Raw genomic sequence first — 18,390 nt, 5'->3', positions numbered from 1 at the left:
GTGCTCTAGATGCATTTCATTTGTTATTGCTAATAGAGCTGCACTTTCGATGGCTTTATCTGCAGCAATGTTACATGATCTGAACTACACAGAATGAAATGATTTTCTGTTCTATGTCTGCCGTATCTGTTTCTGGATGACTAAAAATCAAGCGGTATAATGTGCCTTTTGCACTCCTTTTTTATATAGATTATGTAGCTGGGTTTTATTCCTTCTCTTTTTTTCCTATTGGTTTGTCCCAATGGTAATGGGAAATTCTGAAATATAATGTCATGCCAACATGCCAGTCAGTGCTTGAGAGAAAGACTATTTGATTTACAAAATATTAATTATTGTTTTCCTTTTAGTAGTAATCAAATTCCCTGAAACTGACTTCCACAAATTACTTGGATCTATACAGATCTTTTGCCCTTTACAGAACAATTCCTCTTTTCAACAAATTTTTCCCAGAGATACTGAAAAAAACTTATTTTGTTCTTAGCCTTCACCAGTTTAACTTAAGTCATCTCTAGAACTGATTTTTAACTCCTCTGGATCACAAATATCCTCAGTTTGAGTGGCTTGTTTCTGTTTCACTAAAGTAGGGAAGCAGTTTAAACTAATCCCAGATAAATGGATTCTAAAGTGGCTGTGTAGGTATGGGTCTGAACTAGTTCAATTGCATCCATTTTAAAATAATCCTTTAGTAAGCTTCATGCTAGATTGTGAATACAGGCCATAAGTCTTTCCCTCATGATGGGAAGGGCAGATGGAAGGGAGAAGGAAATGAGTAATCTCTATAGAAAGTCATTAAAGAAATGCACTTCCTGGGACTAGACTGAAAGGTATTTGCTTCTCAGATGAGATACATTGTAATAGAAAAAGCCTCATCTTCACAAGTCATCTTTGGACCCTAATTAGGATTATGAGGATCATTTCCATTGTTTTCCTTCTAAACAAGGTCATACAAATAGCCAGCTAATATTCTTTTCACTGAATCCCAATCTCTCACACATGTCCTTGGTGTCAAATGCCCAACTTGCTCCTTCAGCAGCCACAACCTCTGTTGCTTACAGCTTTGACATTCACTTCTGCTTTCTCAGTGCTGAAATACAGAGCAAGTACAGAATTTGTAGATAACATCAAATAAAGTGATCTACTGAATGATTCAGTATTTAAGATTCATTGCACAGCAAGTCCCCGAGTTAAGCAGGTAGAATCTGGGACTGTGTTGGGGGAATTCTGTGTGTGTGATAGCCTTATCTAAGGTATCTGCTTTGTATACTGTTGGAGGTGGTTCTGAAGAGACACTCAGACTGACACACCACTGAGCATTTTGTGATTTGACTTCACATTTCCAAAGCCACGAGGACGCCTTATGACTGATCCAGAGGCAGGAAGCAAGCAGCCTGGGCTTTGGCAGTGATGGATCTGTGCCAAAGAGGCACAGGGGGGCTGAAAACTGGGGTGTGTCACTGCTCTCACCACCCTGTCACCCAGCAGTGCTTGAGGAGGGTCATCCAGCATTACACACGGTCCCATACTGCAGAGTAGCTCGGGCTGTACTGATCTATCCATGGAGCCCAGCTCGAGAGCCTGGCACAGCAGCGCTTGTTTGGCCACTGGGCTTCCCTGCCTTGTTGTGTCCCAACAAGTCCTGTGTTTTCTCTGCCATGGCAGTGGGATGTTCATGGCCAGGATAAATGGGAGGGTTTGTGTGAGTTGATTTAATTGCAATGTAGCATATCTGTTAGGGGAAAGGTTTATAAATAATAAATGTTCTTCCATTAAAAGCAAGATCAGGTTTTCTTCTTCAGATATTTCACCTGCAATCAGTTCTCCATTTTTTTTTCCAATTGCTTTTATTTTTAAAACACGGGGATTTATTTTCCATTTTCAAAATCGTCATACTCAGGAATGCAAATCAGGAGTCAGGTGGTAAGCCATATTTTGCTGTATGCCATGACCACTCAAGTGGTATTAAGCAGGTATATTAAGAAATGGTGTGGGGAGAGAGTTTCAGTTATCAAAATATGTTCTATCCCCTCCTTTAGAAGATGGAGAACATCATATTAGTAATGTTCACAAAAAGGTTTGGATGTAAGGAATTCTGCAGGTATGGAAACCAAATAGGTTATTGTAGTCAGTAGTACTACAGGCTGAAGATTTTATACAGTAATTCAACAGAGCGTTCTTCCCCTTTATGGACTTCAGAAACACTTGCAAAGAGACCCCACTCGTGTTTTAATTTCTTATTAAAGATGCTGAAACATTTCAGTCATTCTTCAGCAGATTCCATAGCACTATAGTTTAACATACCTGAATTTACCAACCCCTTTTCAGTGCAGGCATGAAAATTAAAAAAAAAAAAAAACCCAACAGTTTTAATATGGAGATAATCCAGCACTCATTGTATACCAGGAGCTCCAGAAATGTCTAGAAAGCACCTTTCTGTGATACATGTCATTATTACAGTTTTCCAGTGAGGTTGAGGTATTTTACTTCTAATTTAAGTAAGCTTTTTTTTTTAATCCCCAATTTATCAAAATTAGATATATATCAAAATTTTTTGCATGTTTTGCAACATGTATGTGATTTACCATGTCACACTGATGGTTTGTTAGATTTTTGCAAGGTTTTGAAAGAGACATACATTTTTAAAAGTCATCTTGCTGCAGGAAATTAAAATGGGAAACAATTATAGAAAATTCCAGCGGAAAGAGAAAATGCATTATGGAAAAAGCAATAAAAGCATAAAAATATTAAAGTAAAAATCACTTCACAGTAGCCTGTATGATTCAATTGTAGATCAATATTGTGTAGTTAATGCATTAGCAGTAGAGCATTAATTTGCAATTACAGCAGGTGATCTGATCCTCTGTGTTCTGTCCATTGACATAAATGACCTTTTGTTGAAAGAGATTCTGTAGTCATTATTTCTAGCAGATGTAACTGAAAAAAAGAGGTAGAACAAAGGGGTACTTTCTAAAGTATACTTGCTTCATGGTAGATCCTTTCAGCATTATATTCTGGTATGGAATACTTTGTTCACCTGGAATGCTGGTAATTTTCATGTAAAGAGTGTGGATTCCTTTTCAAATAAACATCTTTTCTCACAAAGCATGGAGGTCACACATGTCCTGTGTTGCAGACATGGATGTCTGTAAGCAGTGATTTAAAATCCATCCATGGAATGCTGCTTCTCAGTGGGACAGCCTGTGGCTTTGTCCTGAGCCCTTTTTCAGATCCACCTTCATCCTCCCTCTTCTCCCTCTTGTAATGGCTGGGATGCAGTGCCTGGCAGTGCTGTTCCTGTAGGCGCTGTGCTCTTGTCCTCACCGTGTTGTGTCCAGCCCATGTGCCCCTGCTGCCTCCAGGCCTTGCCCCGTGCTCCTCCTCATCTCTCAGGCAAGGGAAGAAGGTGGGAGTGTGCCCCCACCACAGACAGAGCTGCCATGAAGCTGGATCTGCCCCATGCCCTTCTCTCCTGGCAGCACCAGTTGTGGCTGGGACCTCAGGGATCTGAGGAAGAACAAATCCATTCTGGAAATGGGACAGCCCATGACAGGAAAGCAATAGTGATGAGTTTTGCCTCTGTAAGATGAACTCTCCCTACAACATGAAATTTTGTGAGACTGCTTCTGGATTTTAAATATTTTCAATAAGCTTTCTTGTTGGTACCTCTTTGGAACAAAAGTCTTAAGGAATTCAGGACAATTTGATTATTGTTTTTATTTAGGAGCCTTTTTACTGAAGCATTTAGCTAAGAACCTTTTACAGCAGCAGGATGGCACTTTGTGTGTGAATAAGCAGGCTTTTCCATCACAAAATCATGGGACTTGATCTATGAGACAGTATTTTTATTGTATTTGTGCAAATGTAAACCCTGTAAGGAACTCTATACTTTTTAAAGGCTACAGAACTGCCAAGTAGAGATCTGGTTCTCCATGTACTTCATTACTCTTCAGTCCATGTCAGTGTCTGTTGAAGTCACTGAAGACTCTGATACTTTAGTTAAGTGAGGATTAGATCAGGCCAAAAAATTCTCAGCCTGGAATTACTATTCATGCTATTTAATGCAGAGTAAAGAACTAAAAGATGTTCAAATCCTGGGAGTGTGGAGCAGGGGAGTGAGGGATCTGGACCTGTGTTTTGAAATTCCAGGTTAAGTTTCTACTGATAACCACTGGGATAAAAATACTTTGTCTTGTAATGAATAGCCATGATTTTGAATGCAGACAAAGAGTCCTTTGTCTCAGCCCTGCATGAGGAGAATGAAGTCGGGTGGATTGCTGCAAGTCTCAAGCAGCCACAGGGTGCCATCCGTGTGGCAGAGTAAGGCTGTGCTTCTCCTGCCTGCACTCCCCAAGAGCCCACCCTCCCTCTGCCCCTGCCTGTCCTTACCCCAGCACACGGGGGAACACGGGCTGCAGGCTTTGCTCTGTGCCAGGCAGGGTGCTCCAAGGGCTGACCAGCTCAAGAACAGGCACCCTTGGGCACCAGCTGGACACTGAGGTTTCTGACACAGGCTGTGGCTTTAGGGGTTGAGGAAGAAAACCTTTCTGTACAAAGCTGTCCATGACACAGAGAAGGTGCTAGACCTAATTCTTCTCTCATGATTAAAATTTATGAGGGAGGAATAGGTTGCTGAATGCAGTGTCAGGCTACCAAAATTATAGGGTAATTATACCAAGATTCAAGGGATGGTACTTTAGACCCACCAAGACTTTTAAGAAAGAAAATGCCACTTAAGGCAAAACCACTTTTCAGATATAAGTCCTTTGATTGAGATAAGTGTAGTCTCCTGTAGAAAGGGCAGTTTTTAGACTGTATTTCTGAAGAAACTTGATAGGTATTTGTACATCCATTTGACTATCTTCCATCACATTTGAGCTTTTGTGGCCATTTTCACTGAAATTTGCCAGAAGGGAGAGTGTTTTACTCTAACAAATTTTGAGAAACAGAAAAGGCAGAGGAGAGAGAGTAGCTGCATTCCTTCACTGTAAGCACAAGCACACTGTGAGCTCACCTTTATTAGACCTCTGAGAGCCCGCATGGGACAGCACTGTGTCAGCCACAGGAAAGGCTTTAATTGGCAGTCACACCTTATTAGACGTCAGAGAACCCAACCAGGAGACACAGAGCTGCTGGAAGCCAGGTATCATTAGCTCCACTGCTCACAGAGCCACGCACTGAGAAAAGTCTTCAATGGATAGAGCACTGAATGGAGTGGCCCTTCTCTGCAGAGATGAAATTTGCAGTACATGCAGAAACAAAAGAGGGAACAAAGTGTTGTTTGAACATGTCGGCATAAAATCTAAGAAAAATGAATGTGAAAGAGAGAAGAGAGTTGGGACAGACATACCCAAGCATTCACTTCTGAAAACATTTCATTATTTTCTGTTTTTTTCCTAGCCCAGTGCTAATTACAGAAATTCAACCTGTTCTCAACTGCCTGTCTTTGCTAATAAAACAAAAAGTAATTAGAGGACTGCCACACTTGCTCTTTTACAGATGCTTGGGAGAGAAATTGCTAATTGATAGTGAGAATCTTCTGTGAGAATTTCTTTTAAATGAAATCAGAATTTATCAAACAAAAACAATCTATAAAGTTTTTTTTCTTTTAGTAGTAAAAAAATCATCAAATTAGAACAGGTTTTCGTTATTGATTCTTACATATTGTTTTGCCACTTTTTATGAAAAGTTGCAATATTCAAATCACCACATTGTAAAGTTACAGACTAAAGTCAACACTAATAATGCCTTTTATTTTGTGCAGTTTTGCATTAGTTCTTCATTTGGAGCTGCTTATGGGAATTATCTATGTTTTCCTTTATTTCTGCTCATTTCACCAGCTAGTAAATGAAGTCTGCATAGATAGGATTGTTATTTCCTAAATTTGTAAGAATGAATTAAAGCTCATTCTGTAACAATTGCTATTTGTCATTCTCATAATGAATTCTCATACAAAGTAGTTTCAGCTACCACGTATGGTAGTAATTATTTACTAACAATTAGGTCTCAATTGAGCATCAGTTCAAATGCTGTCCTATAGCAGTCCCTCCTGGCCTTTGCAGGGGATTTGTTCTCCTGGGGACCCTGGGTCTGCTCCCCTTTCCTGCCCTGCCTGGGTGTCTACCCTGCTTCCCTGGGTCTGGCAACACAGGGGCTTTCAGAATTGAGGTGATGGGAAGAATAATTGCTTTGACAATGTGTTTTTCTCCATCTCTCCCAAGGATCCACAATATTGTTTGTCCTTTGAAAGCCTGGTAGTCCTGCACCTATTTTTAATGTGGATTCACCCTACTGGTGTGGACTCGTGCTGCTGCTCTCTTGCATGAGCAGGCGCAGAGTTGTTCTCCGTGTGGATAAACCACATGGTGTGAATTGACACCGAGTGAATTTTGTTTAAAGTTTACAAACTAAATGCAACATGGAGATGACTCTTCACAGAGGCTTGGTTAATTGTTGATTAACCAAATTATAGGCAAGTTGTTTTACTCAGCTTTACTCAGCTCAGGTTGCTTCCAGACTCTGTTGTAGATTGAGTTCCCTTGAGTACATGTGGAGGTGACTGGAAATTGAATCTGAAACTGTACCCAGCTCCTTGCTGGATATTGAAAATAAATACAAGGCAAGATAAGCACAGTGGAAAATGCTGTTTCTTTCTTCCTTTCTGTCATCTCTAATAATTACTTAGGAAAATTCCTGTGGGGTTGGTTTTTTTGGGGTTTTTTGTTTGTTTGTTTGTTTTTGGGTTTTGTTTTTGTTTTTGTTTTTTGTTTTTTTGTTTGGTTGGTTTTTGGTTTTGTTTTTTTTCTTTATGTTATATGTGTTGTAACTGCAGGGGACTTGTTTTCCAAAAAGGGAGAACACAAAACATTCAGTATTGCAAAGCTCAGTCATCAGAGAAGTTCTTGGAAACTGTCAGTCATACAAAGAAAACACATGTTTAAGAATTTTTCCTTTTTATATCATAGTGGCTTGTTGTTCTTTCAGTCAGAGGCTGTACCTGGCAGTGAAAGAAAGAAAGGGAGAGTAAGCAGTGGAAGAGGTTGTGCTCAGGGAAGGCATGGTCCTGGAGCCCACGCTGGCACAGGAATGCACTGCTGTGCAGCCCAGCTGGGGCTTGGTGCTGGGCTAGGTGCAGTTTGGTCACTTATCTCTCACTTTTCCCAGTGGTAGAAAAATGGGTTTTCTGCCCAGGAAGGAGGGAGCAATAATTTTTTTCCTGTTACAGCACAAGCCCCCTGACACAGCTTGATCTGACTGATGAGGGGCTCTTTTATCCATGCAATTAGAACAAAAGAAACAGAGAAAGCATTGGTTGATTCTAAGCTGTCATTTTGGAAGCTGGCAGTACATTTAAGAAAGGGTTTTACTTCCTTCAATATCATCAGTTATGTTGCTGCTTTTCTTGCTGATGTTTATTATTTGGATGGAGATAGGTAAAACAATCCCTAAGGAAATGTGGAAGTGGGTTTTTATCTCTGACACGAAGGATTTGCAGGGTCAGAACTATTTTGTTCACATGAATCTCACTCTTCAGTGGACACAGCAGCTGCTGCACAAATTCGTACAGGCAAGCTGATAGAGGATGAAAGTAATTTTAGCTGAAATATAATGTGAGAGTACTAGAGGGAAAGACTCACAAGGATGAGGGGTTAATCATTGCAGGACTGAATTGAGGTTCCAAGATAGAAAAATTGCTTTTCTGTTTGATTTTTAGAGGTCTGCAGCTTTCAAAATTCTGGTCACAGGAGGATGTTCCTCAGTAGAAGGTTCTCATTAGAATTTGTTGAAAATTTCTTTGAGGGAACTGTTTTTCATTGACAAATTTCATTTAATCAAAATAGATCTCTAGTCCCTGCTGTGTCTGATTCGGAGTGTCCTGGGATGAACACTGAAGGTCTACCCTGGATCTGTTAGGCGTTAATGAGACTGACTATTGCCAGTGATGAGAAAACAGTTATTCTATCCCAGGGAAGTTTAAACATGGAAAATTTCTCCAGTTTAGACTGATAATCAAAATTCTAAAAACGTGTAGAATTAACACATTTGAAGACAAAAATATTATTTGGGTGAATCAAATCTGTTTCAATCTTTTTGCAACATATTTTGCTTTTGACCTTTTCATTCCAATTAACTTGGATTGCAAAACAGACATTTTCAAGTTAAAGGGAGCCATTGCATTCCATGTTGTCAAACAGCACATATTGGTAATTCTGAAACTCTTTTTCACGTGATTTTCAGAACACCAGTCTTTTCTGAAAAGTGTGCTTTTCTAGAACTACCCTTATCTCTGACACCTTTCCAAAAAAGGGATAACAGACCAACTCGGTTCTAGAGATGATGGTGTTCCTGTTGGCTTGCTCTCAGAAAACAAAAACTTAAAAACATTGCAAACTGCTGTGTAATACCTGATTACTTTTATCATCAAACTACCAGGTCTGAGTGACTTAATTGGTACCTGCTATAGAAATTTCTTTGGTGCTGAAGGTTATGGCTTGCGAAAACGGGTAAAATAAATTTTCATCTACATGATACAACTGGTAATACTGTCCCTGCAGCTGCAGAACTACTGGGATAGCTGAAGGATTTAGTTTTCCAGAACAGTACTTATAAGACAGAGGTGAGACCTTTGGGTGTTAATAAATGAAATATGATGTGATATTCAGCCTGTATTTAAAGATAGTTGTAGAACCTCTATATGTGATTGGACTGTTTACACAGGGGAGTTCATCTGCTTCCAAAGCCATCATTCATTTTGTAGATCTGCAGTACAGTGATATAATTTGCTATACATGGCTGATTATGAAGCTGTTTCCCAGAGTCCTCAATGCTCAAGGCACGTGGAATCATATTTGTTTTCTTAGGAAAGATGATCATGATCAGCACTTTTATCGGTGTGTGTGCCCACCTACTGCATAAAGGTTCACTTTGTAGTTCCAAGAACTGACAGAATGCTTTAGTGAGATAAGGAAATATAACCATTCCTCTAGGGGTGGTTGACAGGGAAAAAACCCACTATTACCTCAGGGAGCCTTCTGAAAATTCTTGATTTATTCTGCCTTTCCCCTCTCAAAGACATGGGATGCGAAATTGCATCGTTCAGGGTCCCTTGATAAGTACCAGTTTCCCACTCCCAAACACCCAGTTTAGCTATTTAGATTGAAGATACATTAATTGGCATTGGAGAACTTAAGGGGAGGAAAAATAGGTTTGAGTAGGCAGGAATTAATGCATTGGATAACATTCTTAAAGGATCCCTTATAGTGCTCTCATCTCCTGCCGTGCCCTTGTCTGATAAGTGCCTAATGGATTCTCAACTTTTTTCTGCTCCTTCGTCGTTGGCCACTCATGACTGCCCAGGGTTGCTGGAGTGCAGTACATGAACAGGATCTGTCTTGCAGCCCCCAAAATCAGGTACTTTGAGGTCTCTCTGCCAGGAAGAGTAGCCATCCCCTTGGTGCTGGGGAAGCTTCTCTGTAAGCCTGTGTCAGGAGGCTGCTGTGGCTGCAGCACACAGAGCTGTGGGGCTCTTCCTGCTGCCCAGCTGCTGCATCCATATTTCCATACCTGCGGTCCCTGCCTCGATGCTCCCCAGGTGCCAGCTCAGCTCTGCTTGACACCATGTCAGCATTGTGTTGTCCTCTTGTAGAGAGGATCCAAGCTGTTGCAGGAAATACGGAGTTTATCCCATGAGCTTGTCTTGTATAGGCTGGAGATCTTCTTCTCCTTTTAAGTAATTTTGAGTTCCATTATTTACTTACATTAGCTTGTATTTTGGATTAGAATGACAATTTATCTCAAGATTGTCTGATGAACTTTCTTGAGGTATAACAAAATATCTGAAATACTTCACTGACTTACTGAGAACTACATGGCATAGGACTATCCAGTCCTTTTTTTTCTTTCAATATAGATTTCTTAAGGCTTTTGTGAATGGTTGCCTGCTTGTCAGAGCCTGGAGTTATTAGCATCTTTGAATCTATCTTTTGTGTGTTATCCCTCCAAGTGTCGCTAGTAAGCCCTCTGCTCATTAGGACTTTAATTCTAGGACTCAGTAAAAAAGATTAGGTGGGCTTTTTCCCCCATAATTCAGACAATTCATAGATGCAATATTTCAGTCCTTCAAACTGCTTTCTGAAAGCTGTGCTAGACTCTGAAACAAATAGGAGTTCATTAGCTCATGCATATTAGTTCAATCATAATGTTTTAAAAAGGCTATCAGCTATCATCCAATTCAGTTCTGCGTCGATCCAGTATCTGAAGACTTGTTAAGTAACATCCCATCTGCTAACCTCTATCTCTAGAGTCATTTAAGCAGCTAATGTGAGTGAATCAAATCATTCCATCTGTACTATATCAATATTTTGGAAGCTTTTTCTTTTCACAAATTTGTTCTTTAAAACAGAGAGTCTCGAGGTTTTTTCCCAAGTTTGTACCACATTGTCTGATAAACCACTTCCCCTAATGTTCCTAATCCTACAACCCTCTAGCAGAAGTAATAATTAGATAGAAAGGATAATTTAGGCTACGCATTTAATGTTCTGGTAAGTTGGTGTTCAGCGAGACATGAGGAGGAGGAACCATTACAAATGCAGCCTTTCCATAGACATTGGTGTCCTGAAGGTTGTATGTACAGAGATGCCTCTCAGAGGAGATGGTATTTGCGTGCTCTCACATTGCAGCTCTTGCCACATTATTATGAGCACTGTGTCAGACAACCTGTGCAGTGTCTGCTGCTTTTTGCTTTGGAGATCTGGGCACAGATCTCCAAATTATTTTACAGGGCACTGCCCTCTGCAATAAAATTAGCCTTCTTAATGTTAGCAATTCATATAGATACACAGGTGGACAAATAAAATCCTTCCTGAACCATCTTGCATTCATTCACAACTTCAGGTTTTTTTCACAAGAATCCTAATCAATAGAACCTAATCAAGAAAGCAGTAGCTTCAACTATACATTAAATAACAGCTCAGGCATTCATAAATTTTTCTCCAACAAAAAGGTGAGTTTATGTCTTCAATACTTATAAGGAAAAATTTTTAATAGGAAAAGAAAGTTTCTACAGAAAGATCATTAATGCTAAAATTGAAAATATAATATAAAATAGTAAACCTTTTGTTTACCATTTGAGCATGCTAGTAAAAATATTTCAAAGAGAGTCAACCAAATTAATATCAAAGCACAATTGTTAATGTGTTGTAAACCCTCTCACAGGTATCTCAGAAGAATAATAGTTGTTTATGCTTTTGCTGTGGTCAGAATATTAGAAATTGTGAAGTCAAAGGCCAATTTTGTAATCGAATGGCATTTTCAGAGCTATTTTATTTACAAATCCTGTGCAGTTTAGAACCAAAGCTGAAATTAGTCTTCATCTTCTGGTGAAGCAAGATGGCATTCCACTAAATGCTAGAATTTTATCATTTGACGGGGAAAAAAGGCAAAAAGAAAGCAGCCAGTGAGGCCTACGAATATAAAAGCATTTGAGATCTCAGAAGGAGTTTAAATCAATGCACTGCCACAGTTACAGCACAGATGAAAGAGCCTGCTGTCTCAATTGCCAGGAAACTACTTAGAAACTCTCACTTTGATTTTTTTTTTTTTGGTAGTCCGTTACATTACCACTAAATGCAATATACGGAGACATCACTGCTTTGATGTTCTATAGCTACAACAAATGGAAACTAATATTGTAGAACAGTAAAGCTATGTGATTTGCATTTATATATACAAATATATACCCATCAATCTTCTTACTTCTAGACCGTGTATCACTGCCACCCATCTGCCTCCTTACTGATACTTCTGTTTTCATAAAAGTGACAATTATTTTACACCCATATCCTGAAGAGAGATACATATATTTCAGAGGGGTGTAAAAATTAAAATTTTCTCCGAGCTATTGACTCCCAGAACAAATTCCTCACTTGCAAAGCCTTCTAAGAGTGCTTTGAAACAATTTCAAATTGAAGCATGACAGGATTTTTCACACAGGTCTTGTCACACCAAGAATACTTACTCTCTTCATGCAAAACAACACATTATTGATCAGTCTAGATTCTCTGACCTGCTCCAGTCTTCTGAGGTGATCTAGCAGTATATGAGATTATACACAATACCTCTTGTTGGGTGAAAGTAGTGTGGGGGAAAACTGATACAAGCATGTCTAAATCTGCATTTCTGCTGTGGCTTCTGCTGAAATCCCAGCTATTGATGGAATAGAAATAATGCAGATAGGGACTAGGGTTCCTTTTTGGCACTATCTTCTCCATCATCACCTGTCCAGCTGGGATTTTGCCATATAATAATGAGTTTAGGTAGGGTAAGAGAGACTGCACAGCCTGAAGAGGACTTCAATGTTTCCTCTTCTAGTGCTACAGAAAAAGATTTCGCCTCTACAAGATCTCCTAAAGGGAAAATGCGTTGAATAGGAATTGCTCTACTGGATGATCTGGCTGGAAATGCCTCAGGCACTCTGTCCAAATTCTGCATGGATGGCACAGGTCTTCCATGCAGTCCCTCAGGATATGCTAAAGTTTGGACAGGAACCACTTCCATTTTTGCAGAGAGTGGAACAGAAATAAAATCTAATGTCTGGGTATTTTTTTCCCATTGCTTTTAGAAACTCAGCTTCTGAACAAACTGAAAGGTTTTACACAGACAGAGATTTCAATAAACAGTGCAGGGGATTTGCCTCAGTAAACACTTTAGAAATTGGCATCTCTTATTGTGTAATGATTCTGCTAACAGCAAAGGCATTCACTATGTTTTGTGACTGATGTAGAAGTACTTGTTACCAGCACTGAACTTTTCTTCAAAATATATGAATTAAAAGTTTCAGATTTGTGTGACCGTTCAATAAAAATCTTGTAACCCATAAAAATTATTTTACACAATAATAATCTCCTTACAATTTACTCCAGTTTCTCAAGTAAGAGTTGTAATGTGTCTAGATCCTGTGACAAACTCACTTTTTATGTTTATTTAGTAATAGAGCAGAATGGTCATTTCTTATGAAAGATATCAGCAGGGACCTTTGCATGCCTCTCCCATCACTGCATTTTGCAGAACAGTTTTATTTAGAGCCTTAACCTGTGATTCATTTCACATCCCCTTCCCAATGAGATAATTTGGCTGTTTACCAGCAGCAAAGCAGGTATTGTGTCTTTTAGTATCTCAGACATGTCTGCACAGATTAGAATTGTAATTTAAGTTGCTTACAGCAATTTATGCTGAGCAGTTTTAGATTTCAGAATACTGAGAGCACAGTATAATTGACCATAGATTGCATGCTGGCCTAGGTGTCTCTTTTGGGATATAAGGAGCCGTCACTGGAGTCTGGATCTGGGAGAAAAGGAAGGAGATCCCATGTTAAAAATTAAATTGTAGCAGTTCTACTACTGGGACAGAGCCAGGCAATGCAGTAAAACCAAGCTTATGCAAACATTTCCCTGCATATTAGTGCAATATGAATAATACATGTTACCTTCCTAAAAAGGAAAAATGTAGCACCTTTCTCTTCAAGTCCAGCTTCTAGAGACCAACACAAGCAAGACAGCAGGACAGCACTTGTCAGCAGTAGAGCTGACAGCTTTGTTGTGACTCTGTCCCATAGGATGTTCCACGGGGCAGTCTCTCATCTTCCACAGAAGATACCTTCTACCTAAACGTTTCAGGTGAAAGGCTGGGTCAGTGAACAGCTGAATGTTCATTTACTCATTAAACAGATCCACTTGGATTATTTAGGATTAAGGGATATTAAGCAGGTGCCATCCCTGCTGTGCAAAGTCCCAGCACTGCTGCTTGCCAGCAGCCGGGCTGACAATCCGCATGGGCAGCTCTGTTTCGTGCCACGGGGTACAGAACACTGCTCTGGCACAACACAACACAACAGGGCTGTGTTCTCACTTGGAAGGCCTCGCTGCTGTTCGGGTTTTTGCTTCAGGGTCTAAAGGGAAGCGCGTTCCGCTGTGCTTGGTGGGTACCAGCCTGATGCTGAGGAGAGGGGCTGCTGCTCCATCGGCATGCGAGGCCGGGACAGCAGCCCTTGCACAGCACTTCCCACCTTTTCCTCCGCCTCACGTGGTTTAATAAGACATTAAATCAGAAGTGGTAGCAACCATTTTGGATCCAGCAATACCTGGAGTGCAGCAGAGGGGGCTCGGGCTTAGCTCTGAGCTGTGCAAGGGAGGGCAGTGCCTGCTCCCAGTGAAGCAGCTGGAGCAGAGCAGGGCATTAATGAGGTGTGAAGATGGGCTGGTTCAGTTCTTCCGTGATTTTTCCGGATGCCTGAGTTTGAGTCTCACCTGGTCTATTACCGCTTCTCTTGTGCTGAAAAGAGGACACAGTGTCATTTAAACTGGTGATTCAGAGGCAGCCAGGTATGATGCTAAAAACCTCTCTCTGTGGTGTAGGAATTGTCATGGCTGATGGGTCATGGCGACCTTTTACCCTGACTTCGTTCACCACCTTTTAAAATGCAGCAAAGATTTCTACACTGACTGATGGAAGATACTTTAAACCTAAAATACAAATCTAACCATCTGATTTGTGTAACATAAGCTCAGAATTTTGGAATTTGCCAAATACATGGCAAAACTATTTCAGTTGGCTTTGTATGTGTTAATGTTTGAAGCTCTCTTGTTCTAGGAAAGGGCCACAAACATAGGCACTTGCTTTTATCACAATGAAATTAGTGAAAGGTATGTCTTTTGCTAATTATCCACACCATTGGGCACCATAGTCATAAGCTTTCTACAGAGGAGGAGGATTGTTTGAGACCATTTCTTTGTTCTAAGCCTTTCCATGTCGTGTAGCATTCTTCTTTAGTGCAGACATTTACATTTTTTTAAAAAGCTGCATTTTGCCTTGAGTTCTGGAACTTTCTTGGCTTTCCAGGGAAGATAAATAGTGCATTGCATATAGAATCACAGGGAAGACAAATAGTTAGCTCTTAGTGTGTTATTATCTTATGCACATTTTTGTATTATTGCAGTTCATAACACTGCACCACAAGCTGGAAAACAGTAAAAGACTATTTATAAGATTATTACAGGTATCGTCAGGTGTATCTCATGTGTATACATCCTGTCAAAATATTTCAGGATTTTGACAAAAGTGTCTGAACTTGTTTCAAGTGACATGACATGGCTTTTAACTGCTTTTTTTTTTTTTACAGTTTTAGTATTTTTAAGAGTAGATAATAAAAGTGTTACCTATGCACTAAAAAAACCCCATAGAATTCCTTGCTGTACAAAAAGCATCAGTGGAGTTTTGCAGTTAAATAACCTGTATGGGAAGTAATTATGATGCTCTCTGTAATTGCCATCTAAAAAAAAAAAATACAGTCCTGAAGCCTGTGGAAGGTATAACAGATCTAATTAATGCCCACACTGTTTCTCCAGAGAAACACATTTTTTTTTGTAATGTAAATGCACTGCATAGAAAATGTTATTGTGCTTATTTTATAGCTTTTTTTTTCATGTTCAGTAGTAGTATGTGGTATTTCCCAATGTGATGTGTACCTGTCTTCAGGACTGCAAGCTGTATTGTCATTTCTGAAATGGGGAAAACAATAGTATATTCCCTGTGCTATTTAAGTGTTGATGTCAATTATGGTTTAAAGTGTGTTTCCACATCCAAGAAGTGTGGATGTGTTTGTGCATGTCTGTGTGCACCAATTCATGTTCTAAAGTGGGTGGCTATTTCATTGTTGTGTTCACTATGTGTGCACGGAGTCAAGGTATTATCAGGAGCATTCCTTTCAGCTTTTACTATAAAAGCTGAATCAGAGGCTGAAAACATTGTCACATCTGGAATTTCAGAGCATTTCCAGGGACTGATAATTAATGGCACTCAATCAACCCTGCACCTTGTCACTGATGGCTGATTAGAGTTTAGCTAATGAGAAGGTATTCAGACAACAGTCGGGGATATTTTTATTCATGTCAGTATGGTTGGGGATCTCTGTGGGTTTAAGCCTGAGCTGATATCCCCAACATGCTCTAGAAGAACCCACGTAAATGGTCAGACTATTTTCTGCTGTCAGTAGTTTTGTGTGTACATGTTTAGCTCTGCAGATCAGGGATCACTACTTTATATGTTTATAAAGCTATATTGCTATTTATGCTTCTAAAGTATTTAAAATAAAGTGGCCTGGCCTCCCAGTTTCACTGAGTGGCAGAAGGGGATTGTTTGTTCTGTGCCTGGCAATGCTCACCCCATACAGTCAGTTTAATGAGTGTTTGCTGAGACACTTCCATTGGATCCAGATTCATCTCAGGGCTATCCAGTGGAATGACATGAAACAATGGGCACAAACTGAAACACAGGAAATTCCATTGAATATAAGAAAAAAGCTTCAAGGGAGATTGAACACTGAATGAGGTTCCCCAGAGAGGTGTAGTTGGAGATACTCAAATCCTGACTAGCTGCAGTGTTGGGTAGCCTCCTCTGGTTGACCCTTCTCTGAGCTGGAGGTTGAATAACAGCATCTCAAGAGATGCTTTCCAGTCTCAGCAAGTCTGTGGTTCTGTGATTTGCTAGGCTGGGCCCTAACTGGTTATGCCTGTGCTTCCTGAACAGAGCAGGCTGGGGGGTACCACTGGGTGTCTGCTGGCAAAGCTCTGAGCACAGGTGGTGGTTTGCCAGTGTGCTGGCATGCTCAGCAGCAGCTCTCCAGCAGGCACATGTGGGGTGGGCTTGTAGGTTCATCTCTGAACAGCCCTCAGGTCTTGTTCAAGGGCTGCTGCTGGGTAAACTGGGCATAACTGGTGTTATTGAGCCCTTTCTTTCTTGAACTGCAGTGGTGACATCATGATTTAGGATTAATCAGACAATAATCCTGAATCCTTGTAGTTCTTTCCCAGTGGGGTTGCAGGAAGGGCCACCTGATAATCAGTAAATCCAAAGAGCTTTTTAATTCTATATGCTTCTGTGCTAGGACGGAGCTGATAACTGACTTGTATTTCATAGGTGTGCAGTGCGATCCAAAATCAAGATTTCACTGTTATTGATGACTACTGCACGGGACTGCAAGCTCTTCTTTACCTGAAAAGCATTGAGGAACTTGAAGACTGGAATGGACAGAGTCCTGCAACCATGTGCCATCAGAAAGGAAAACCAGTACCAAGAATTACTGATCTGATGGGAAAGGTACGTTGTTTTGTTGCCATTCCTCTATAGTAACACTGTGTCTTTGTTTTGAATGTAATTCCGTAATCATTGTATGCAGTTTCTGCTACTTACCTTGATTAATCACTGCTGCTGTCATAATTAGTCACCAAGTCATTTTCCTTCTGAATATTAACAAATACGTAGGCAGCTTAAGAATACAAACTTGAAATTACTTGATACAGGCTAGCATTTTTACTATAAATATGATCTCTTCACGTGATTCATAACATCATGTCTTTAAAAAAATATAGGATGTAAAATTAAAAATGCATTAGAACAAGTTCTGGAACTGCTTGTTTTAATGAGACTCAGCTCACTTCAGATTGATCTTAATATTGTGCCAGAAGGTCCTGGTATTTTAGCCAGGGTGCAACATTCAGGAGATATGCAAAAACCCTCTTGCCCTGGCTCTGAGCAGCTGAGACAGGTAGTCACAGCCCAGCTGTTAGCTGGAATGTGAGGTCAGATAAGAGTGGTCCTTCAATCACCATACCTGAGCATCTCGTGGTCCTTCATGTGTGCTGATGCCCAAATCGTCTGCAGGACAGGGAAGTTCTAAGTGAGGATTGGTGACACCAGACAATTTAATAAATTCTGTAAGATCATTTAAACCTACAAAATCTGTGATGAAATAGGAATGTAAATGATGGTCAGCATGAAATCCTAACCTCTGGACTGTCTTTCCTCTCTGCTCTAATAGTTACCTGCTACAAAAGCATTTTTGGAGATTTTTGACAGATGCAATGGGTTGCAGCTGCCCCAGCCCTGCTCACCCTCCACCAGGGTACCTGCTGATCCATACTGAGAAGCAGGGAGGTGTAACTGGCTTCCTGCTGATGCCTGGCTGCCTCCTGCTCTAAGCAAAATACCTGCACAGCAGGGAGGCCAAGCTTTTGTTTCTGGTTACTAGAGGGGATCACTTTGAAGACTGATTTCAGTTATACATCATTCCTATTGATTATCCTTCCAAAAATCTGATGTACGACTGTTGAAAATGTTGTAAAAAGTAAAGAATTACAAAAGAATGGGATTTGGAGTGTCAAACGCCTCCAAATCTCTGCTTATCATTGCTGATGACTGGAATTGGATTTAGCAGGAGATTAGAGACTCCTATATTGTTGTTGTTCTCTGTGGAGCTCTGAAAATTATAACATTACCTTCAAGGAGGAAAGACAATCCTTTTCCTAAAGCTCTGGATAATACACTGCTTAAAAATAAACCACG

At 40.2% G+C, this 18,390-nt stretch overlaps 1 protein-coding gene across 14 annotated transcripts in view; it reads left to right on the top strand.

The window, feature by feature from the left end:
- The window catches only part of DPYD (dihydropyrimidine dehydrogenase), a 438,624-nt gene that overhangs the window by 335,502 nt on the left and 84,732 nt on the right, over positions 1–18,390 (top strand). For all 14 annotated transcript variants that reach the window (XR_005981107.2, XR_004368573.3, XR_012057143.1 and 11 more), the window contains one exon: positions 16,966–17,145. Coding sequence is in view for 11 of the 14 variants with exons in the window: in XM_072932831.1 (XP_072788932.1) it covers positions 16,966–17,145 (180 nt within the window). In the remaining 3 variants the exon portion in view is untranslated. The remainder of the gene's footprint in view (positions 1–16,965; positions 17,146–18,390) is intronic.

The sequence above is a fragment of the Taeniopygia guttata genome, chromosome 8 (genome assembly GCF_048771995.1).
Source record: "Taeniopygia guttata chromosome 8, bTaeGut7.mat, whole genome shotgun sequence".
Taxonomy (NCBI): Eukaryota; Metazoa; Chordata; class Aves; order Passeriformes; family Estrildidae; genus Taeniopygia; species Taeniopygia guttata.
The sequence above is the reverse complement of the archived record's forward strand: the minus strand, read 5'-3'. Positions and strand labels throughout refer to the sequence as shown.